At 46.5% G+C, this 25,922-nt stretch overlaps 1 protein-coding gene across 2 annotated transcripts in view; it reads left to right on the top strand.

Moving 5' to 3' along the window:
- The first annotated feature begins 16,214 nt into the window (after positions 1–16,214).
- Positions 16,215–25,922, top strand: part of LOC142295956 (calpain-8-like) — a 129,143-nt gene continuing 119,435 nt past the window's right edge. Inside the window, exon 1 of one of the 2 annotated variants that reach the window (XM_075339093.1) lies at positions 16,215–16,638. In XM_075339093.1, coding sequence (XP_075195208.1) covers positions 16,402–16,638 — 237 coding nt within the window. In that variant the 5' untranslated portion in view covers positions 16,215–16,401. The remainder of the gene's footprint in view (positions 16,639–25,922) is intronic. The other variant, XM_075339094.1, reaches the window with a different exon arrangement.

The following is a 25,922-nucleotide window of genomic DNA, read 5'->3' as shown; positions in this document are numbered from 1 at the left end:
CTTTAGAAATACTTTTTCTAAAGATCTCTTTATTTATGCTACTGTATACAGAGATGGTTAAGCAGGGATTAGCAATATGCACCCAGACCTGCTCGTGGTACTGGCTGCATATTGCACCTGATACGTTCCCTTTAAGGCTGTGTTCACACGTTCCATTTCTGCTGCTTTTTTCTGCAGCAAAAAACCTGCTCTCTTGGTAGTAAAAAAGCATGTTTTGCTGTGTTTGTTGTGTGTTTTTTTGGCTGCCTTTTTATGTCATTTGTACATGCTTAATAAAGTTAGTTTCCTACACAAGAAGCATAACAAATTTGCATAAAACTCATGAAAAAATGCAGCATAAGCACAAAGTGTGAACATAGCCTTACAGAGGACCTATCTTCAGGTGCAAGAAAAGATTTTCCTATTTTATTCCTGTTGCTACCCGGATTACAGCAATTTTTGCTCTTATGAAATCCACCAGACAGTTCCAGAAATACATGCCTTTTTAATTTGGACTATTTTTTTATATTTACCAAGGGGGTGTGGCTCAGGATTCTCTGTGGGCGTGTCTTTAAACCCCTCTGCCTTTTTACCCTGTAATCCATGTTTCCTTGGTAATGACAATAAAAATTTGCATCAAATGAAAAGCTCCTTATCGCTGGAACCATATTGCAGATTAAACAAACACTTAGGGAGCAGCAGGAATAAAATAAGAACAAACAATGGCCACTTCTGATCTGAAGACGGATCTTCTTCAACCTAAACTGCTTTATGAAATGATGGAGTAAGGTTATACAGCCACTGAACCCTTCTTTATCGAGCCTTTAAGGACTCATCTTATATCTGATGATGCAAATCAAAAAGGTCCTTGGAGCCTCTGTTAGGAGTCTCTACACGGAAAATAGCCAGATATTCCTCCGGGAAGGACCTAGCCAAGGAGAGGCTCTTTTTAGGAGACCACCATAACCACCATATTAGGTGGCCCTTTTAGTCAATATCCAGCTCTTGACAAGTTTAACGATATGACAAGGGAAATACCAAGGCCAGGGATCCATCCATAGACAGCTGTTTCGGGGTATTACCCCTCATCAGTGTGGAGTAGGATTATGGCTATGTGGGAGCTATGCCTAGTAGACCCATCATTGTGGAGTTGGCTAGGTCCTTCCCTGAGGGATATCTGGCTATTTTCCGTGTCGAGACTCCTAACAGAGGCTCCATGGACCTTTTTGATTTACATGATGGATCCCTGGCCCTGGTATTTCCCTTGTCATATCTTTAAATTCATCAAGAGCTGCATATTGACTTAAGGGGCCACTTAATATGGTGGTTATGGTGGTCTCCTAAAAAGAGCCACTCCTTGGCTAGCTCCTTCCCGGAGGGATATCTGGCTATTTTCCGTGTAGAGACTCCTAACATAGGCTCCATAGACCTTTTTGATTTGCATACTTCCCAGGGGGCAATGCACCTAGGATTTCACTGTGTTGAGCGCCTTCGCTGGCTGCCGGCAGTGTTTTCTCTGGCTGGTCTCCCTGAGATCAGTGATTGTTTTGTCTAGCTTATATCTGATGATGGAAGAGTTGGTTACTTCTCGGAACCCCTCTACATCTGCCAGGATTGGAAGCGTTGACGTCCCATCCATCAGTCACTTAACACTGCAGCCAATCAGTGCTCTTAGTAGTCAGGTCAATGAATGGATCGGACATCATCACTTTCATTCCCAATGGAGGGCAAGAAGAGTTGAAGAAGATATGAAGCAAGCATCTACATATTGTACAACAAACCCTACACTATGATTGTGGCATACTTATATCATTACATCATTTATTTCAATTTTCTTTCATTATGAAGGGTTTTCCATAGCCCCCTGCAAAAGGGAGATTGTATTTTACTGTCAAGCAACTAATACTGCCTAATAAAAAAAATGAGTGAACTAAATTTGTCTGATTACTCTGAGGGCACTTCTAAAGGTTCACATATTGTTTGTGACTCCAAAACGACATTCTGTGTGCAGGAACCCAGTAAATCGGACATGGGTTGGATCCTCAATGTCATCGGTGGTTGGAAAATCCCAGATACTTGGTGTACTATGCTAATGCAGTGGTGGGTACATCGACGACGAATGTGTAGGAGTCCACCACAATCACTGTTCCTTCATGGATGGATGGTCAATGGTGTAGAGAGGAAACAGGAGTGGCAGCAGTGGTGTGAAACAGTCATAAATTTAAAGCAGCAGGCTCAGATTGGCATATGGTAGTGTCATGCATGGACATGGGGGGAGGTCCAGCATGAGGCAAGACACACAACAAAAAGGGGCTTCACCACAACAAACAAGTGGTACACTGGGGACACTATAACAATGATAGGCTCTGGTGTAAGTGAGAGGGAAGATGGGACACTTCCTGCACTCAACTGCAGCTGCACTCTGCACTCATAGCCAGTCTCTATACAGGTTCCACATAAGTCACTGAGCAGAATTTCTGAAACCCTGAGAGACCCTGTAATAACCTTGGCTAGTGAGCTGGCAGGTAAGCATCACTAGTCCCACCACTGCACTAATAAAACATGAAGGGAAGGTACGACAGACAGTGGAAACAATAAAAGGATAAAGCTCAGCTTCACAGCTGCAGTCAAACACCAGGACTGCAGCCTAAACTGCTTCACAGCAACAAAGGGTCCAGCAGCTCCTTCCACTTTAAAGCCTAACTACAGAATGGATTCAGAATAACCGGCGCTCTCTTTTGGGAGATGTGATTATATAGAGAGGAAGGGAATGGTCACCAACCGGAAACACCTGAGGCCAGTAGTCAGAAGCTGCTGGAAAGCAAAACTGACATTAACCCTTTCAGCACCAAAGGAAAGGGAATACATTTAATATGAGGAGTCTCAGACGGCAAGGAGAGACTCTGGCCCAGATCCTGTCATAAGTCTCTAGTAACAGAGAGACTTTTGGTAATTACAACTCTGATTACCACAATGGCACATCTCTTAAAAGCAGCAGAGACAGATATAAGTAGGATTATACAGGGAATTCTGTGTGGTATGTTCCACGACAGTCCAAAGGATCTGCTTCTAAACCTTGACAACTGGTCTACATGCCTCTCGTTTTACTCCACATGGGGTTGCAACACCCTGTTGGACCTCCAGAATCCCTGTTTACCTTTTCTACACTTCATTACATGCAGCATGGCATGGCTCCTATGTTTTCTATGGGCGACTTATCTCTCAGTTTCCTCTGCATCCACAGCAGCTGAGTGCCACTGGGAACCAGGGCAATTCTCCTTCAGAGGCTGATGTCCACAACAGCTATTGATTTGGTCAGGAATTCGTTCTCTTCTATAGAACTGTTCTCCATGCTTAGCTACACCTCTTTAGGCCTTCTTCACACATCCATATCTCCGGTACGTTTGGTTTCCATTTCCACACATACCGGAGAGCAAGACACATATAGACCTATTAAATTCAATGGATTAGTTCTCACATTCGAGTTTTGACATGGACCGCGTGTCGTGTGGAGCACACGCATGTCCATTTTTGGTCGGCAGCACAGATGGCACACAGACCGCACACTTAGGTGATCTGTGTGACATCAGTGTGACATGTATCAGAGGACACTTCACTGAAATTAAATTGATTTTTATACTCACCTGTCTCAGGCGCTGCTGTGTCCAACGCTGCTGTTGGTTCTGGGTCCTGCTCATTTTGCCTCATGAATATTCACTGCACAGACTGCGGACCCAGAAGCAAGTGTGACACCAGCGCCTAAGACAGCGGTGCCGGAGACAAGTAAGTATACAAGTTTATGTGCCCATGTGCTATCCGTATGTCACATGGATAGTATATGGACAGCACACTAATGACAAACACTGACAAATGCAGGGCCCACAGAATTCCACAATGAACCTTGCAAAATGTTTGTTTTTTGCACAGCCGTGTGAAGGGGGCCTAAGAAAGATTGTCTGCCTTTTCAGACATCTTTGAAGTTAGATTGTTGACTCCACGTGGAGGAACAGTTTGGGCACAGGTAGGGAACCTTCTTTTAGGAGTTTCGTGTTGCCACTCTCGGTATTGCGGTCAGGGTGACCGCCACTGCAGATTAAGGGGTGCCTGGGGCTGATGGTGGGTGCAGTCAGTTGTAGTGGCCTCCCGAGAGTGAGGCAAGCCCCAGGGTCCTGTGTAAGTGTGTGGAACCACAAGGCGCAGAATGACTCAAACACAGAAGCAGAATGTCTTTCAGGGGTTTTACTCACATTAGGTGGCAGGGTGAGTAACCCGGCGTAGCTGGGATGAACCAGGCTGGAACCAGGTATCCTTCCAGCTGGCTGATGAGGGTGACTACCAACTCACCTTCCTTAACCCTTTGTGTTTTTGTGGTGACCACGACTTGAAGTCCCTACGGGGGTCACCCAGGGAAGTTGCTGCTGCCTGTTCTCCCCTCGTTTCAGCCCGTTTGCTTGTAGCCTGGACCAGGTCACTCCGGCTGCTTGCCTCCTGTGAACTATGGGCCCTCTCTTTGCTACGTGGCTGCGGACTCTGTGGTGTTGTCTTGGAGGTTTGACGTGCCCCCTAGGCAGGTTTGGCAGAAGAAAGGTGAATCTATCTCTGCACTGGGACCTGTTACCCTTGCGGGCCTGGTACCTCCCTGGCAGTCCCCTTACTCTGCCACCCCTTTGCTCTCTCTAGCCATGGGTGGATTTCGGGTGGCACTACCAGGCGACCGATCTCCCCGTCGGTAGTCACTGCGCGGATGCTGTTAGACTGCCACAGCCCCAGGGTCTGCTCCTCATGTCTGCTCTCCCTGAGCTGCACACTAAACTGGCTCACTTGTGGGTCCTGCACGTCTGCTCTCTCTGAGCTCCACTTCCCGACTCCTCTCTACGTCCTCTCCCCACTGTGCCTGCCTATGCCACCTAGCATCCAGGCTCTCCACCATACCCCTTGAGTGGACATGGATGCCACGCCCCCTCCTGGAATCTCTCAAGAGTCCTCCCAAAGGTAGATGTGTGAGACCTGATTACTATGCGCCTGTGTAGTCACACCTCGGTCAGCCTTCTGGATTACCTGTATTGCACTGCCCCCAGCATGGGTGCAGTACTCAGTGGTGCCTGACCAGGTCAGGGGCGCCACAAGATCCTTGCTGTTCTGCAACTCTGCTTAACAGCCAATGAACCGATGGCTGCAGCTTTTGGAACTTTGGCTCATTCCACCCTCTTGGATCTTAACTACCTAGTGCAGAGAACTCAGTGGTATAAGAAGTGCAGAATCATACCTCTTAAATGAGTAAAGACATGGCATGGAGTAAGGGCCAGTCAGGTAACCCTGAGGCAACCTCTGAAAGGTCTGGAGCCTACAACTCAATCTGGTGGGAAAAGAAGTTGTAAGACTAGACAGCCGTCGGGGCCCAGAAGCGGCCAGCAGTGAGACGTTTCAGGGAATGGAGACACAAGGTGCCTGGCAGCTTGTGGACTGGTTCCTAGATAGAGGGGATAGGTCGAGTGAAAACACCACAAAATACAGTACCACAGAACCATCAAGAGTGAGGCCATGTATGTCATATTGGTGGAAAGAATAACCTGTTCAAGTTTGGTTTGCCAAGAAAACTATCATGTCATGTGTTTGACCACTATGTCTACACTGGGGACCAACTGTGGCATGATGAAGACCAGCCTGAAGAATATAGTAAGTGTCAGACACCCTGCCCGAAGACATACACATTTATTGACTTTCTCTGGTGAAGGAGTGTAGAGCCCCCATGGCCTAGCATCCGAACCATCATTCATAGTCACAACTGAAGATGGAGATTTAGCTGCAGTATGGGCAAACTCTCAATCCCAAGAAGAATCCCATCAATACCTAGATAATCCAGAGGGAACAATATGATGATGAGGAGCTTAGACAATGAAAATGTCGCCACCAGGAATATGGAGGACCGCACCCTGGGTAACCACCATGTTCACATAAGCCCAGCAAAGCAGAAACATTCCATGGAACATGAGGTGCCTAAGCTTGTAGAAACAACCATGTTATCCCCTACAGATTTTTTTGTGCACATATACCAGTTTCCTCTAATGCTGTGTCTGTAGATGTCATGAAAGATTTGTTGGATTCTGATAAAATATGGTCTCTTTAATGCAAAATTGTTTGTTCAGTACATTGATGAGCCGGGAGATAGAATGGTCACATTGAGGTTAAAGTGGATGAGTTCTCTTCAGCTCATAAAAATGCTCACCACACCAGTAGATGAATTCCTTGAGGGGAACAGTTTCCAAAATGAGAACATTTATGGGAGTTTTCGTACCTCAGTGGCTCCACAAATGCAACATAATGTCTGCAATATTCCAAAATTGTGCTTTAAAATTCAAATAGCGCTCCTTCCTTTCCAAGCCACGCCATGAGCCCAAATAGTAATTTCCAAACATATAGAGGGTATCAGTATATTTGCATGAAATTGCATAATAAGTTATGGGGTCCATTCTCTCTTATTAGTTTATATTATAGAATTGGCGCTAAAACAATGTTTTACTGGAAAAACAACAACTTTCATTTTCACAGCGCAATGTTATAAAGTTTTGTAAAGCACTGGGGGGAGTTCTATATGCGCACCACAAACCTAGATTAATTCCTTGAAGTGTGGAGGTTCCAAACTTGGGTCACGTGTCTGAGGTTTGTAAGTTTTCACCCCTCAGGGACTCTGTAAATGAGACATGACAAACCCCACTCAATTCCAGCCAAATTTGCTATCAATAGCGCTCTTTCCTTTCCAAACCCTGTTACGTGCCTAAGCAATCTATCTTAACTACACATAATGCAAATAGTCATGTGCAGGAGAAATTGCAAAACAAATTGCAGGGTCCATTTTCTCCCATCATCTGTCACGCTTTGACACATGGCGGATGCATTCATACCAACCGATTTTTGGACACACAACAAAAATACAAACAACAGTACAACAGGTAGGGGGGAACACCGGGGACGCAACAACAACAACAGTGAGCCCTAGCTTTAGTGATAGGGGTAGGTGGGTACCTCCTGCACTCCCCTGCCGCTGACCCTACATTCCTAGCCAGGCCCTATACAGTCTCCTCAACTAACTGTTGCCGAACAGTTACCTGAGCCCCTAAGAAAAACCCTGGCTAGTGTGTTGGCAGGTGAGGGACGCTAGCTCCACCTCTGCAATAATACACACAGGGAAAGAAAAGACAAACAAGGGAAAACAACAAAGGATAAAGTCCAAATGCAGGAAAAAGTCTTTACAGGTCCTTCCACCATTGTGGCACGAGAACAAATGGCTTTGTATCTTCAGCAGAGATTGCTGGGTAACACCTCTATTTAAACCTTAAGGGCGTGACCACAGAGCTACTACAGCTGACACACTTAGGTAGAGACTGCTGGAGAAGCTGCCAGCAGGACAACTGACATTAACCATTTAGGTACCAAAGGAAACAAAATCACATGTAGATGTGGATAACCCGATAGGGATGAGAGGCTGTCACTAGTCTCGAAAAACAGGGAGACGACCGTGACATCATCTCTTGCAAAAAATTAATATTTGGGGCCAAAGCATCATTTTCTTGAAAAAAATTTATTTTATTTTTTTTTAACAAATTTCCTGACAGCAGTTTTGAGTATTTTGAGGGGTGCTGTTTTTAAAATAGTGTAACTTTGGGTGAATGTGCAATATAAATATAAAGTCACTTTTTTAAACTGAGAAATCCGTAAAAAAATGTTTTATAAATTTCCTCGAGAAATTGCTGCTAAAATTTTAACCCTTCTAACATCCTAATAAAAATAAAGATTTTGAAAAATGATGCTGATGGTAAGTAAACATGTCTTAATCATTTTTTATTAACTTTTTTTGAGTGTTATGTCTATCTGAGTTAAGGGAATAAACATTTAAAATTTGAAAATTGCTAACTTTTCATCCGCTAGGGATGCAATTTATTGCCAATGAATAATAAAATATCAATGGCTAATTATTTTTATCCAGTACATATTCAATAGTATAAGTTATATATATGTTATTATGAGAGACTTTAACTGATATTCAGATACATATACTTAATTATAAACTACCCGAAATCTAAAAAGAAGTAGTTCCAGTCTATTCATCTTCATCTAGTGTCGTTGACTTGTTCGCCTATTTCCTTTTGGAAACTTCTTTCTGTATAAATACAGTCTTTCGTAAAGATGCATGAGTCTGTGGAAGCTCGGATCAACGGGTGCAGCCAAACCAACCCTCTATAGGTTCACACTTTACCCAAACCCCAATGGAACTCACTGATTGGTAGTTCGGGTCTCCACCCACATGCAACCAGCCATAAGCAAAACACTTTTCCATTTTTTGGGGGGTGCACACTACATTAGATCATACTATTGTTACCCCCAGTGCAAGCGGTTCACACTGGGATGAGTACCAAGCGTACCTGAGCCCAGCAATGCTCGCGTGGGTGTTCAGCATATGTAAAGCACCTGGACTCCGAACCCGAACTTTGTTTTTTTTGTGTAAAGTTGGTGATGGACCCAAAATCCAAACACCAAACATCAGGTTTACTCATCTCTAGTCTTTAGATAACTCCATGGATAATAGAGATAGCAAATACATAGTATGTTTTAAAGACCCACAATTGTATTTGTTATTGTAAAGTCCATATTTTAAATGTTGCTAAAATGAAACATTACTTCTGATACCTGTGTAGTATCACAGATTATGAATTATAGTCATTTGTTTAATTTTCAGGGCTTCCTGCACTGGTAGCTTGTCACTATGAAAGACTAGTGACATCTTTGCTCAGCATTGCAAGGATTAGCTTTGACATATCTTTGTTTTGTAAAGCATCCACACACCCTACATTAGAGGACAACTGTGTTGTCTGTTAGAGGTAACAGGTTCAAAAAGGCTACCTTGGACAGACTTGGCACAAGCCACACCATATCGCAGAATCCTGAGGAACCATGACCTGCACCTTTTAACCCCTGTACGGGAATGTGGTGTTACAACGGGGTTCAGTGGATTACTTCCACAGAATGGCTACTATCCAGAGGAAAAAAAAATATAGGCAGGAAGGGTAGTCAAGCAGGGTCAAAACCAAGAGGTCACGTCAGGAACTGAATTGTAAAACAAGAAGATGACAAAATGCACACATCAAGGTCAGAAACCAGAAGGAACTAGAAAAACAGCAAAATCAAGGACTAACACAAGTCAGGTAGTATAACTAACTGATTGGTAGTGGAAGTCAGACACCAGAGGCTTAAATAGCAGACAGCCCTGTCCAAGGCTCTCAGAGAGGAGTAATCAAAACCAGACAATTACCCACAGATTACCCTGATCTAATGACACCAAAAGTTCTAGGAATAACAAAGTACTGATGCTGCCATGCCTCACCGACAATAAAGGAATGGTGCCGCCTAGCAGGAAAGCAGACACCAGCACAGATATTCCAAAAATAACAACATGAACAACAACAACAAGAACATGATGTCAGGGATCTAAACCTTAGCACTGCTCCTAAGACTATCATTGGAGTGTACTCATTTTTGCAACATGGTCTTAAATAAATGTTAGGAAAATGAGTTTTTGGGGGCTGTGCAAAATAGCAAATCTTGTTTGCAATCAATGACCAACATTAGTGAGAGTAACAGTACTGTTGATTCTAAAGGGGGCTTTACACGCTGCGATATCGTTAATGATTGGTCGCCGGGGTCAAGTTGTTAGTGACGCACATCCGGCGTCATTAACGATATCGCAGCGTGTAATACTTACCAGCGACCTTAGGCGACCTCAAAAATGGTGAAAATCGTTCACCATGGAGAGGTCGTCCCAAAACCAAAAATCGGTAAGGGTTGTTTAGCGTTGTGGTTCATCACTCATGCGGCAGCACACATCGCTATGTGTGACACCGCATGAGCGAGGAACATCTCCTTACCTGCCGCCAGCCCCAATGAGGAAGGAAGGAGGTGGGCGGGATGTTACGTCCTGCTCATCTCCGCCCCTCTGCTTTGATTGGCCGGCCGCTTAGTGACGTTGCGGTGACGTCACTGTGATGCCGAACGTCCCTCCCCCTTGAAGGAGGGATTGTTCGGCAGTCACAGCGACGCCGCCGACCAGGTAAGTATGTGTGACGCTGCGTAGCGATAATGTTTGCTACGGCAGCGATCACAAACAATCGCATGCGCAACGGGGCGGGTACTTACACGGTCGCTATCGCTAGAAATTGCTAGCGATATCGCTACCATGTAAAGCCCCCTTAAGAGGAAACTAAAGGTTTTTTGATAAATGTGTTTGGGTGTACTCATTTATGCTGATCACAATAACTTAAGGCCCCGTCACACGCAGCGATATCGCTAGCGAGCGTACCCGCCCCCGTCATTTGTGTGTCACAGGCAAATCACTGCCCGTGGCGCACAATATCGTTAGGAGCCGTCACACGGACTTACCTGCCTAGCGACGCCACTGTTGCCGGCGGACCGCCTCCTTTCTAAGGGGGCGGTTTGTGCGACGTCACAGCGGCATCACCAAGCGGCCGCCCAATAGAAGCGGAGGAGCGGAGATGAGCGGCTGTAACATCCCACCCACCTCCTTCCTTCCTCATTGCCGGCGGACGCAGGTAAGCTGTAGTTCATCGTTCCCGAGGTGTCACACGTAGCAATGTGTGCTGCCTCGGGAACGACGAACAACTTGCATCCTCAACAATCAACAATTTTTTGAAAATGAAAGACGTGTCAACGATGGACGATTTGGTGAGTATTTTCCATCGTTAACGGCCGTTTGTTGGTGTCACACGCAACGACGTCGCTAACGATACCAGATGTGCGTCGTTAGACGGTGCTTTTAGAATTAACTTAGAATCTGCAGTAGATTAGTAATGAAAATTATTTAGCTACTTTTTTTGCAATAATTTCAGAATGGCAACAAAATGCATCTCCTGTAAAAATGTTTTCATTTAGGGTCATTCTGAAGTTATATAACATAAGAGGTTCATAAGAGGTAAAGTGGTAAATATTTACTTCTACAGTATGACTGTTATATTAAACGATCACAAGTGTTTGCTCTAAATTAGGGCCCGGAGCACAGAAAGGAAAACAGTTCCAAAATGAGTCTGCTAGTCAGCTGTTCTTATATTGCCATTTTGTCTATGTCCTATTACAACCCGGCTGGGCATATTTATACCCACCTTGCACCAGCCTTCTCTGCTGGCTATATTTTCTGCCCTGCTGCTAAAGGATTTTGCTTGTAGGCTTAGACCACTGTTGTATTTCTTTGGGTTTTCTCATTTGCCTTTCCTACACCCTTCTTCTGTTTTGTGTTAGGTTGGCATGAGGTTTTCCCTAAAGGGTACTTTACACGCTGCGATATCGGTATCGATATCGCAAGCGAGCGTACTTGCCCCTGTCAGTTGTGCAACACGGGCAAATCACTGCCCGTGGCGCACAACATCGCTTACACCTGTCACACGTACTTACCTTCCCTGCGTCACACGGCAGCCATCCAATAGCAGAGGAGGGGCGGAGATGAGCGGGACGTAACATCCCTCCCACTTCCTTCCTTCCGCATTGCCGGTAGATGCAGGTAAGGAGATGTTCGTCGTTCCTGTGGTGTCACACATAGCGATGTGTGCTGCCACAGGAGCGACGAACAACATCGTACCTGCAGCAGCGATATTAAGGAAATGAACAACGTGTCAACGAGCAACGATTTTTCCCGTTTTTGCGCTCGTTGATCGTCGCTGATTGGTGTCACACGCTGCGATGCCGATAACGGCGCCGAATGTGCGTCACTAACGATGTGACCCCGACGATATATCGTTAGCGATGTCGCAGCGTGTAAAGCACCTTTTAGATTCACCACTTATTGATTAGAATTAGTTCACCAAACATTGTACTGTATAAAATACAACATGTATTAGATAATTTAAAACAGGTTTTAAATTTCCTAATAAACCTTATCTTTTAAATATGTACAATTTTCAGTGAGGTTTTCCATTGCATTTATTTTTTTCTTCTTCCCCTTGTGCACATGCTTTATGCTTCCTCACCTTGGGTTTCTGCCTACCCTGCAAACTGTCCTTATCCTAGTTACTTGTGTGTAGCAATCTCTCCTCTGGTACCTCAAGAGGAACGAGAAACAGCTTGATTGCATTTCAGGGAGTTAGGACTAAGCTGTGGTTTCTAGTTATTTGGCTAGGGACATCATAGTTTGTGCAGGAGCCAGTAGGATGTTGGTGCAGATGCAGTGGTTTAGGTTTTATTTCTCCCTGTCCCTGTTTGTGAGTTGATGCATGCATAACATTATAGGCATCCTAATACTATGTGCTGGGGCATGAATATGGATCATATTAATGCCGTGGCTTTGCAACTACAGACCTGGTCCCTGGCAGTGGCAGATATCAAATGCCAGCAGCAACACACGCAATCTCCCACTACAGAGGATTTGGTCAGTCTGAATGCAACTACAGATGCCAAGGTAAAATTGCCGGACTGCTTCGATGGGGATAGAATGAACTTTTTTAATTTTTTTTTGCCTCATGCAAATTATATTTTTATCTTCAGCCTGTCTCTGCTGGGTGTGAGAGTCAATGAGTAGGCCTTGTTTTGTCATTCTTTTGAAAGGACCCACAGGCATGGGTATTTTCTTTGCTTGAGGACTCTCTGGCATACTCCTCTAATGAGGCATTTTTCTCGACTCTTGGTCTCATCTGTTGCTGAATCCAAGACCTGCAAGCTGATTCAAGAAGCCCGTAGAGTTGAGGTTTACTGCTGATGTGAAGCCCCTCCAGTGTTGTGTCGGTGCATTACCTTCAGGGACTCCACGTGGATGGAACAGTCTGGTCACAGGTAGGAGATCTTCTATTTAGGATTGTCGTGACGCCACTCTCAGAATTGCGGTCAGTGGGGACCGCCACTGCAGATTAAGGGAGGCCTGGGGCTGATGGTGGGTGCAGTCAGTTGTAATAGCCTCCTGAGAGTGAGGCAAGCCCCAGGGCCCTGTGTAGGTGTGTGGAACCACAAGGCGCAGAATAACTCAACACAAGCAGAATGTCTTTCAGGGGTTTTACTCACTGTTGATGGCAGGGTGAGTAACCCGGGCGTAGATGGGATGAACCAGGCTGGAACCAGGTATCCTTCAGGCTGACTGATGAGGGTGGCTACCGACTCGCCTTCCTTAGCCCTTCTGTGGTTTGTGGTAACCCCGACTTTTAGTCCCTATGGGGGTCACCCAGGGAAGTAACTGCTCCCCTCGTTTCGGCCCGTTTGCTTGTAGCCTGGACCAGGTCACTCCAGCTGCTTGCCTCCTGTGACCTATGGGCCCTAACTGTGGCTACGTGGCTGCAGACTCTGTGGTGTTGTCTTGGGGGTTTGAAGTGCCCCCTCAAGCAGGTTTGGCAGAAGAAAGCTGGATCTATCTCCGCACTGGGACCTGCTACCCGTTTGGGCCTGGTAACTCCCTGACAGTCTCCTTACTTTCCACTCCGTTGCTCTCTCTTTAGCTGTGTGTGGATTTCGGGCAGCACTACCAGGTGACCGTTCTCCCCCGTCGGTAGTCACTGCGCGGACGCTGTTAGACTGCAACAGCTCCAGGGTCTGCTCTTCACGTCTGCTTTCCCTGAGCTGCACACTAAACTGACTCACTGTTCCCTCCTCTCCTGTTCTTGCCTACGTCACCTAGCAACCAGGCTCTCTACCACACCCCTTGAGTGGAGATGGAGGCTTCGCACCGGCTTCGCCCCCTCCTGGGATCCCCAGGGGTCCTCCCAAAGGTACATGTGTGAGACCTGATCACTATGCGCCTGTGTAGTCACACCTCGGTCAGCCTTCTGGATTACCTGTTTTGTACTGTCCCCAGCATGGGTGCAGTACTCAGTGGTGCCTGACCAGGTCAGGGGCGCCACACTCCCAGTTCAGAGGTTGGGCAATAGAGACCTCCTGGAAGGATTCTGCTCTCAGGAGTCAGCTTTATCAAGGCATTTTGGGACAGATTTGGGACATGATGGTTTACAGTCCCTGCTTACAGTCTCTGGAGGAAGCAATGACCCCGGCAGTTCATTTGGATAGATGCTTGAGAGATAGAGACACATTTAAAGACATTCCCTTCCTCTCTACCAGTTGACATGGTTGAACCTATGCAAATTGGTGAGAGCAGAGACACAGAAGAGGTAACTGAACTTGGAGCATCAGTTTGGCTTTGTTTATATTGTGGTTGTTCAGTACACATCATGATTCAATGTTGCAAATTTATTCAAACATTTCAAACTTTTTGCAAAGATGCAGGGTCCAAGAGTTTGAGACTGTCTCTGATTCAGACATCTGGTCAGTTCTTACAGATATCTCTTGAGACTAAAGGCCCCGTCACACGCAGCGATATCGCTAGCGATATCACTTGCGAGCGTACCCGCCCCCGTCATTTGTTTATCACGGGCAAATCGCTGCTCGTGGCGCACAAAATCGTTAGGAGCCGTCACACGTACTTACCTGCCTAGCGACGTTGCTGTTGCCGCCGAACCGCCTCCTTTCTAAGGGGGTGGTTTGTGCGGCATCACAGCGACGTCACTAAGCGGCCGCCCAATAGAAGCGGAGGGGTGGAGATGAGCGGCTGTAACATGCCGCCCACCTCCTTCCTTCCTCATTGCCAGCGGCCGCAGGTAAGCTGCAGTTCGTCGTTCCCAAGGTGTCACACGGAGCGATGTGTGCTGCCTCGGGAACGACGAACAACCTGCGTTGTCAACAATCAACGATTTTTTGAAAACGAACGACGTGTCAACGATGGACGATTTGGTGAGTATTTTTCATCGTTAACGAACGTTCGTTGGTTTCACACGCAACGACGTTGCTAACGATGCCGGATGTGCGTCACGGAATCCGTGACCCCGGCGATATATCGTTAGTGACGGTGCCTTAAGTTTTGTTTTGTCTGCTCGCAAGCATTTATGATTCAAGATCTAATTTGATTCTGACTGATCATGACTTTGAAGTAGATTGTGCTTATGATTTCTCCTCTCTCAACCTACCCATTCAAGTCTCTGCTATTGCTAACTCTCCTCTTTCACAAACTCACATTGCTATTAACAATGAGAATGTATGTATGAAGGTTGGAGTATTAGGCTATGTGCGCACAGTGCGTTTTTCGCGGCATTTTTGCGCGTTTTTCGGGTGTGTTTTTGGCCTCAAAACTGCAGGACTTTGCTTCCCCAGCAAAGTCTATGAGTTTTCATTTTTGCTGTCCACACACATCTGTTTTTTTTACCTGCTTTTTGAGTTAAAAAAAAAAAATGGACATGTCAGTTCTTTCCTGCGTTTTTCTGCGTTTTCCCCCCATGCAATGCATTGGAAAAACGCAGCAAAGCGCAGAGATCAAAAACGCAGCAAAACGCAGCCAAAAACGCACCAAATCGCGGCAAAAACGCATGCGTTTTTTGATGCGTTTTTTTCAACGCAGGTGCGTTTTTGTGCGTTTTTAGTGGCCAAAAACACACAAAAACGCAGCGTCAAAAAGACGTAATGTGCGAACCTAGCCTTACATGGAATCCCTTTCATTTATGGTGCTACCTTTTCTACCTTCAAAGTTTGTGCTCAGTCTTCCATGGTTACTTAAACACAATACAGTCATCAATTGGGAGACCCAAGAGATTAGGTCATGGGGTAATCTCTGTTTTTATGGGTGTTTCTCGAGCTCCTCATTTCCCGTAAGTGGTCTTGCCTGATCCAAGGATGTTAAGGCTGATGTTTTGGTTCATAACATTGTCTCATAATTTGGGAAGAAAGAACTAGTCAGGTTTCTTGATGTAAGCGTCGTACTGGGTGCTCTGAGGGCATTTGTCTGACAGCACATTCAGAATGATCAAGACAGTGCACTGGAAGATTTCCCTGGAAACAAACAGGAACAGCTAAAATGGTGGATTGCTCAGTACTATGGTGCCATTTTCCTGGAGACCACGACGACATCAATCTGTACAATCACCGCCCACGGCTAGGATGGCACACCTTCCAAATATAAATAAGAAAAGACACCCCGTGGAGGGGTTGGAAAAGAGCTGATGACCCTACCACCGGTCCCATCCACATGCTCTCCATGGTGCATGAAGATATGACGAGAAGAAAACTTCAAATACAGATTTTATAAAATAAATTAAATGGATTTCATTTGAATTAGAAATGACAGGGAAAATATGGCCCTTTCTGTACTTTACTTGGTAGAATGCTGCTGACAGGTTCTCTTTAATGGCAGATTCTCAGGCCTCATAAACTGTTTCCAAAGTTGTTTTCAGTTTAATTTTGCATAATTCCATATGTAATATCCCTGTAAACCCATGTACTGCTCATCTCACAACCGTCTTTCATATCTGCAGGGTTTTATTACACATATGACTGTGTATAAATACCTCTCTGTTCATTCTTGATAATCATCTCCTACAGTACAGAGAGCTTTACATCATGTCCGGAGTTGCCTCCCAAATCGCAAAAGACAGGGCCAAGGCTAAGGGTCTTGGCTCCTCCAAGAACCCTGTGAAATTTGCAGATCAAGACTTTCAGAAGCTGAAGGCAGAGTGCCTGGCATCTAAAACATTATTTGAAGATCCAAAATTTCCGGCTGCTCAGTCCTCACTGGGCTCAAATTTGTTGGGTCCAGATTCAGAAAAAGTAATAGGACTTGAGTGGAAGAGACCCAAGGTAAGAATCTTGTGTTTATGTATATTCTTGAGTGTTAATAAAAAAAAATATATATGTTGAACATCTCATAACTATTTTTAGGACATATTCTAAAATAGTAGATTTCATACAAGTGATTTCTTTTTTTTATCTGACACCGCTCTATTGATATGATGTTATGGAGGAGAATCTGAACAAATTGATACACTATTGGCTTAGAAATAATTCAGTATGAATTGGGATAGGAGCAGGGCCGGATTATAGGCGGGGCAGACGGGGCTTCAGCCCAGGGGCCCCCACCACAAGAGCCTCTGAGGGGGCCCCCACCACCATCTGTGTGTCCGCTATTTTATTAATGCCGCAGTGGTTCAAGACCGCTCTGTACCTTTAAGGTATTTCAATCCCGGCCATCACTATACTGCAGACACGCCCACTGCACGCTGTGTGGGCTGCGTCTGCCAGGATGATGTCACCGCGCTGCTGTTTCTTCCTGCCGTAGAGGAGCTTGTGGGAGGACCGGAGGTCTCAGTGGATCCCGGTAAGTATGAGGTCATTAATCATGGTGCCGGCCGGGCAGGAGACTGCAGTGAGGAGGGAGCAGGACGCCGCTGATAACTCCAGACCGGTTCCATAGTGTCAGCGGCCACTCTGCTATCAGTGTGAGATATTGCAGGAGTGTGAGCTGCTGCAGATCAGGTCGGGCTGTCAGTGCCGGGTCATCGGCCTCATCCCTCCCCTGCAATAACTCACACTGATCTCCAGCACAGACATCACTACACAGAATCCTGCACTGATCACATCTGAGCCTGCAGCACACATTACACTATATGGCCCATATTACATATAGAATATGTTACATCCTGTCCTGTAGGCCCAGGTGTGATCAGTGCAGGGCATGGTATATCTGTGCACATGATATACCACATCCAGTGTACAGAGCAGTGTGATATACTGTGTACACACATCAGATGGTATATAATAATGTGTATATTGTATAACATCTGGTGTCTGTATCACAGTATATTGTGTAACAGTCATGTATTCTCCTGTACACTGTACAGGGGCGTACCTTTGGGGGGCATGCGGCATATTTGCCCCTGCACAGTAATCAGGGGGGCACCATTAAAAAGTGAGGCAGCAGTATGGTGGGAGAATATTGTAAGTTGAGAGTATTGGTGGAGAAAAGTGTGAGGGGCATAGTATAGAGACTGGGTAGTGGGGGGGGGGATAAGCAGTATAGAGGAGGGGCAGCATGGTGGGCAGTGTGAGGGCACAGTATGGAGGGCACAGTATGCTGAGGAGGGGGAATGTGAGACTGAGGTGCGGTATAGTGACTGTATAGTGAAGGAGGTAGGCAGTATAGAGAAGGGGCGGCATGGTGGCCAGTGTGAGGACACAGTATGGAGGGCACAGTATGCTGAGGAGGGGGAATGTGAGACTGAGGTGCGGTATAGTGACTGTATAGTGAAGGAGGTAGGCAGTATAGAGAAGGGGCGGCATGGTGGCCAGTGTGAGGGCACAGTATGGAGGGCACAGTATGCTGAGGAGGGGGAATGTGAGACTGAGGTGCGGTATAGTGACTGTATAGTGAAGGAGGTAGGCAGTATAGAGAAGGGGCAGCAAGGTGGCCAGTGTGAGGGCACAGTATGGAGGGCACAGTATGCTGAGGAGGGGGAATGTGAGACTGAGGTGCGGTATAGTGACTGGGTAGTGAAGGAGATCGGCAGTATAGAGAAGGGGCGGCATGGTGGCCAGTGTGAGGGCACAGTATGGAGGCACAGTATGCTGAGGAGGGGGAATGTGAGACTGTGGTGCGGTATAGTGACTGTATAGTGAAGGAGGTAGGCAGTATAGAGAAGGGGCGGCATGGTGGCCAGTGTGAGGACACAGTATGGAGGGCACAGTATGCTGAGGAGGGGGAATGTGAGACTGAGGTGCGGTATAGTGACTGTATAGTGAAGGAGGTAGGCAGTATAGAGAAGGGGCGGCATGGTGGCCAGTGTGAGGGCACAGTATGGAGGGCACAGTATGCTGAGGAGGGGGAATGTGAGACTGAGGTGCGGTATAGTGACTGTATAGTGAAGGAGGTAGGCAGTATAGAGAAGGGGCAGCAAGGTGGCCAGTGTGAGGGCACAGTATGGAGGGCACAGTATGCTGAGGAGGGGGAATGTGAGACTGAGGTGCGGTATAGTGACTGTATAGTGAAGGAGGTAGGCAGTATAGAGAAGGGGCAGCATGGTGGCCAGTGTGAGGGCACAGTATGGAGGGCACAGTATGCTGAGGAGGGGGAATGTGAGACTGTGGTGCGGTATAGTGACTGGGTAGTGAAGGAGATCGGCAGTATAGAGAAGGGGCAGCATGGTGGGCAGTGTGAGGGCACAGTATGGAGGGCACAGTATGCTGAGGAGGGGGAATGTGAGATTGAGTTGCACTATAGTGATTTTGATACTGAGGGTGAGGGCAGTATAGAGAGGGGATAGCATGGGGACATTGTGAGGGTACAGCTCAGGAGGGGGTGTGTGAGGAGGGGGCACAGTATAGACATTTGGAAGTATAGTGGGGACACAATGTACAGGACGGTGTGACGAGGGGGCCCAGAACTGAAAGAAGAGGCCATGTACCATAAGAGGGACATTGTGTGGGTCATTTTATGCAGGGAGCACAGTGAGGGGCAATTATTTATTCAGGCGCACAGCGTAGGTCATATATTTATATTTAGGAGCATTATAATCATTCTGCTATTTATTTATAAGGGCATAATGTTGAGATGTGCTGCAGAAGACCCGGGAGGTCTGCAGAGAGGAGCTGTGGATGTGAAAAGTCATCATGACGTCTGGACAAGATGGAGAAGAAAGAATAAGATGACTCCGATCAGAGAAGATGTCACCTACAAGGTACCTGGATGTAACTGTATGTTTGTGATACTCAATGCTTCATAAATACTGATAACTCCCAGCATCTTCTTACAATTGTTAAGGACATACTGGGAGTTGTTAATTCATGTGATACAAATGTATATGGGGATGTGACATTACAATATATTGTTGTAGTAAATTTGGTACTGTAGTCATGTATTGGTGGTTCTGGTGATATATTCGTTTACTGATGAGGGTGCTAGCAGGGGCGTAACTACCGCGGTCGTCATTATGACCGGGCCCGGGAGGTTAGGGGCCCGGCGCCCGCCAGGCAGATCAGCAGCCAGCTCCTGTCAGTGAGAGAGGAGCTGCGCTGTTCTGCCGCAGACCACGCGGCTGCTATTTGAACCGGTGCCGCCGCCGACACCGGGCCCCCCTGCCTGGTGTCAGCCGCGGCATCGGGACCCCCTGCCTGGTGTCAGCCGCAGAACCGGAGCCCCCTGCCTGGTGTCAGCGGCTGCAGCGGCTCCCCCAGCACCGCGCACAGTAATGATGAAGCATAGCGCTGCCGCGCTATGCATCATCATTCTAACCCTGTACCTGCGCCGTGACGTCACTCCCGTGCGACTGTTGTGCTAAATGCACAGAGTGCAGGACGGGAGGACGCCAACCGCAACACCGGGAGAACGAGCAGCGGGGAGGACGAGCGGCGGCGGGGGAACGAGGAGAGCGGCGAGGACAGAGCAGCGGGGAGGACGAGCAGCGGCGGGGGAACGAACAGCGGCGAGGACAGAGCAGCGGCGAGGACGAGCAGCGGCGGGGGAACGAGGAGACGTGAAGAGAGAGGGTACACGGTGGTCAGAGGCTTGGGGAGGCTGCATTATTTTACATGGAGGCTGCATTATTATACATGCAGGCCTGGGGAGGCTGCATTATTATACATGGAGGCCTGGGGAGGCTGCATTATTATACATGGAGGCCTTGGGAGGCTGCATTATTATACATGGAGGCCTTTGGAGGCTGCATTATTATACATGGAGGTCTGGAGAGGCTGCATTATTATAAATGGAGGCCTGGAGAGGCTGCATTATTATACATGGAGGACTGGAGAGGCTGCATTATTATACATGGAGGCCTGGAGAGGCTGCATTATTATACATGGAGGCTTGCTGCTATATTATACATGGAGGCAGGCTGCATTATTATACATGGAGGCCTGGGGAGGCTGGCTGCATTATTATACTTGTTGGCCTGGGGAGACTGGCTGCATTATTATACTTGGTGGCCTGGGGAGGCTGGCTGCATTATTATACATGGAGGCCTGGGGAGGCTGGCTGCATTATTATACATGGAGGCCTGGGGAGGCTGGCTGCATTATTATACATAGAGGCATGGAGAGGCTGGCTGCATTATTATACATGGAGGCCTGGAGAGGCTGGCTGCATTATTATACATGGAGGACTGGGGAGGCTGGCTGCATTATTATACATGGAGGGCTGGGTGCATATTATATATGGAGGACTATGTGGTGTAGTATAATATATGGAGAACTATGAGAAATTAATTATAATAATTGAAGGGACTGGGGAGGCTGGCTGCATTATTATACATGGAGGGCTGGGTGCATATTATACATGGAGGATTATGGGGGTGCATTATACTATATGGAGAACTATGGGGGTGCAGTATAATATATGGAGGACTATGTGGGGCAGTATTATATATTATGTACTATGGGGTGAATTATAATACATGGAGAACTATGGGAAATGCATTATAATACATGGAGGACTATGGAGCTGCATTCTAATATATGAAGGGTTATGTGGGACCCTTTACACTATATGGAAGGCTATGTGGGGGCCATTATTGTGTTTGGAGAACTATATACGAGGGGGGACAAAGATACAATCAGGGGATGGGAATGTTTTGTGCTGAGGGAAAAAGGCTCTTTCCCTCAGCACCCAGCTTTCCCATGCTCTGCTATACATCTCTCAGCACCCAGCTTTCTCATGCTCTGATATAGGAAAGCTGAGTGCTGAGGGAAAGATGTATAGCAAAGCATGGGGAAGCTGGGTGCCGAGGACAAGATGGATATCAGAACATAAGAAAGCTGGGTGCTGATAGAGGGATTTCAGATCATGGGAAATCTGGGTGCTGAGGGTAAGAGCCAAGTGTCAGTGTCATTATCCTGTACCCCAAGTGTCGGTGTATGTGGAGGGGGGCCCAGATCTGAACTTTGCATCGGGGCCCATCAAACTCTAGTTACGCCACTGGGTGCTAGTGATGTATTTTGGTATTGCTTTTGGTTCTGGTGCTGTACACTGTGTGCAGGATTATTAGGCAACTTGTATTTTAGAGGATTCTTTTTATTATTGATCAACAGTTCTCAATCAACCCAAAAGACTCATGAATGTCAAAGCTTAATATTTTTGGAAGTTGGAGTGGGTTTTTTTAGATTTGGCTATCTTAGGAGGATATCTGTTTGTGCAGGTGACTATTACTGTGCAGAATTATTAGGCAACTTAATAAAAACCAAATATATTCCCATCTCACTTGTTCATTTTCACCAGGTAAACCAATATAACTGCACAACATTTAGAAATAAACATTTCTGACATGCAAAAACAAAACCCCCAAAAATGAGTGCCCAATATAGCCCCCTTTCTTTCTGATGACACGCAGCAGCCGACCATCCATAGATTCTGTCATTGCTTGATCTGTTTACGCTCAACATTGTGTGCAGCAGCCACCACAGCCTCCCAGACACTGTTCCCAGAGGTGGACTGTTTTCCCTCCCTGTAGAGCTCACATTTTATGAGGGACCACAGGTTCTCTATGGGGCTCAGATCAGGTGAACAAGGGGGCCATGTCATTATTTTTCATCTTTTAGACCTTTACTGGCCAGCCACGCTGTGGAGTAGTTGGATGCTTGTGATGGAGCATTGTCCCGCATGAAAATAATGTTTTTCTTGAACGATACCGACTTCTTCCTGTACCACTGCGTGAAGAAGTTGTCTTCCAGAAGCTGGCAGTATGTCTGGAAGTTGAGCTTCACTCCATCCTCAACACGAAAGGTCCTACAAGTTGATCTTTGATGATACCAGCCCATACCAGTGCCCACCTCCACCTTGCTGGCGTCTGAGTCGGAGTGGAGCTCTCTGCCCTTTACTGATCCAGCCTCTGGCCCATCCATCTGCCCATCAAGAGTCACTCTCATTTCATCAGTCCATAAAACCTTTGCTAAATCAGTCTTAAGATATTTCTTGGCCCAGTCTTGACGTTTTATCTTCTGTTTCTTGGTCAGAGGTGGTGGTTTTCAGCCTTCCTTACCTTGGTCATGTCCCTGAGTATGGCATACCTTGTGCTTTTTGATACTCCAGTAACGTTGCAGCTCTGAAATATGGCCAAACTGGTGGCAAATGGCATATTGGCGGCTTCACGCTTGATTTTCCTCAATTCATAGGGAGTTATTTTGTGCCTATTTTGCTTCTTGCGACCCTGTTGGCTATTTGCCATGAAACGCTTGATTGTTCGGTGATCACGCTTCAAAAGTTTGGCAATTTCAAGACTGCTGCATCCCTCTGCAAGACATCGCACAATATGGACTTTTCAGAGCCCGTCACATCTCTCTTCTGACCCATTTTACCAAAGGAATAGAAGTTGCCTAATAATTAAACACACCTTATATAGGGTGTTGATGTCATTACACCGCACCCCTCCTCATTACAGAGATGCACATCGCCTGATTTACTTAAAGGGAACCTGTCATCAGAAATTTAGCTATAAAGCTAAAAGTTCCCCCCTCTGCAGCTCCTGGGCTGCATTCTAGGAAGCTTCCTATAGATTTTGTGTCACCTTTTATCCCAAAATAAACACTTTATAAACTGGTACCTTTTCGTATGTAAATTTCTTAATTTTCCATGTGGGCGGGCTGCCTGATGTACGTTGCTGTTCCTCCATCATATTGACGCCGCCCCCGAACGCTGAATTTGAAAGTTCAGGACACCGCCCCTGGGTGCCCGTGGTCCAGCGCATGCGCTGTTCCACTGTAGCGGTGCCGTGCACTGTGTGCACGTGCGACCGCTGTGACGCTTTGCGCGGGCACGAGGTTATGGGCGGCGCTGTTAGTGTCATCAGTAAGTGCCGCCCATAACCTCGTGACCGCACTTTCCCCTATTCCTCCAGCGTTATGCGCAAGCGCTGGAGGAATGATGCCCGGACGTCCCCTCCTTCCCATCATGCTCAGCACGAGGTCACGAGGTTATGGGCGGCACTTACTGATGACACTAACAGCGCCGCCCATAACCTCGTGCCCGCGCAAAGCGTCACAGCGGTCGCACGTGCACACAGTGCACGGCACCGCTACAGTGGAACAGCGCATGCGCTGGACCACGGGCACCCAGGGGCGGTGTCCTGAACTTTCAAATTCAGCGTTCGGGGGCGGCGTCAATATGATGGAGGAACAGCAACGTACATCAGGCAGCCCGCCCACATGGAAAATTAAGAAATTTACATACGAAAAGGTACCAGTTTATAAAGTGTTTATTTTGGGATAAAAGGTGACACAAAATCTATAGGAAGCTTCCTAGAATGCAGCCCAGGAGCTGCAGAGGGGGGAACTTTTAGCTTTATAGCTAAATTTCTGATGACAGGTTTCCTTTAATTGGTAATTGGCTCTCAGCCTATACAGCTTGGAGTAGGACAACATGTATAAAAAGTATCATGGGAGCAAAATACTCATTTGCCTAATAATTCTGCACACAGTGTATTTATGTACATTTTACTGATTCTGATCCTGTACACACGTAGCAAGCCATAATTTGTAAAATTACATGACCGCAAGGGTTTCTACATTATGTTAGTAGCATTAAAGGTGTTGTCCAGGTTTGTGATGAAAGTTTCTATGTGACTGCAGACTTCTGAATCCTCAGTGTGCACACTGCACACTGTCAGGACTCTCCGATGCCAGCAGTGAGAGCTTGAGGGCATGTAACTATTGAGTGAGGCTGCAGACGTCCTAATTTGAATGTGGCCGGAAGTAAGCAAATCGCATACTTGCAGTGCCATGACTACTTGCTCATGGCACGGGAAAATCATGACAGTGTGCAGTCCGCAAGCTGTGAGAATTCAGAAGTCTGCAGTCATATAGGATAACTACAAATTTCCCTTGTCGACCTGGACAACCCCTTTAATAATAAAAGTAAGCCCCGTAGCATGCCCAATCAAACAACCTGTAATATACTCAATGTAAGGATTTAGCTCTGCTTGCTAATTCCAGAAGTGATCACATGACCACTTGCAGGTCATTTTAATACTTTGAATCACAATTAGCTTCTCTTCCTGCTTCTCTTTATGGGCTGTAGTATTTCACTGAACATTGAGAGAATTAGGAAGAGCAGCTCATCGGCACGTGTGAAAATGGCGTATGAGCGGTCACATGACAACTACTCAAACCGCATAAGCCGTGTATAGAAGGGGGCGCCAAACTGAACTTCTACTCCATGGACAGGAAAACCTAGATCCACCTCTGATACAGTGTATGGCATACCGTGTACAGACATCAGCTGCTATGTACTACTCCGGAGACAATACAATAGAGAGCACATTGTGATTTTCAGCAACCATTGCTGCCAGTGAGAACTTTCCCTTTCTTTATTTTTACTATTACTTGGCTGTCTTAACATTTGGGATCAATAAAAAAATGTGAGTAACTTTACTTTCTGAGTATAAGTGATGGCTGTGAGTGATCCTGGACTGTATCTGTATTGTAGTGCTGTAAATCTGAATGTGGCAGAACAGGATAAGATCCAAGCTCATTGGATTTATATCTAAATGCTACATTCGCACTCTACTGTTATGACTAAAAATGTTAACGTTATGGGGCCCCCACCAGATTTTCTGCCCAGGGGCCCCCACCAACCTTAATCCGGCCCTGGATAGGAGTCTCATTGTCGAAATGAGAGAATAATACGAGGGGCTGCTGATAAGTGTTTGGCTTTACCAATAAGGAAACGAGATAAGATGATGAATTTTTCCATTTATTCCACATACTCTCCACGGATGACAACACACTTCTTACATCGGTATTCCAAGTTCTGTAAGCCTAGCAAAAAGAAGGATTTTGGTTGTGCCTCAAACCAGGCATCAGTAGCAGCCATGGCATTAGAAATGGTTTGAAATGTGGTACCCTTGAGGTGTTTCTTCAGGTTTGGAAAAAGATGATAGTCGCAGGGAGCTAGATCTGGTGAATAAGGTGGGTGGTCACCAGCTGGAAGCTCAGCTCTGCCAGTTTTGCCATGGTCGCTTGTGCAGTGTGAGCGGAGGCATTATCTTGCAGGAACAAGATTCCTTTGGACAGCTTGCCGCACCTTTTGGCCTTCAGAGCTGCCTTCAATTGGTCCAAAAGTTCAATGTGCTACCTTGCATTGATGGTGGAACCCTTTTGAA

Source organism: Anomaloglossus baeobatrachus, chromosome 3 (assembly GCF_048569485.1).
Source record: "Anomaloglossus baeobatrachus isolate aAnoBae1 chromosome 3, aAnoBae1.hap1, whole genome shotgun sequence".
Classification (NCBI taxonomy): domain Eukaryota; kingdom Metazoa; phylum Chordata; class Amphibia; order Anura; family Aromobatidae; genus Anomaloglossus; species Anomaloglossus baeobatrachus.
This window is presented reverse-complemented; position numbering and strand designations above follow the sequence as displayed.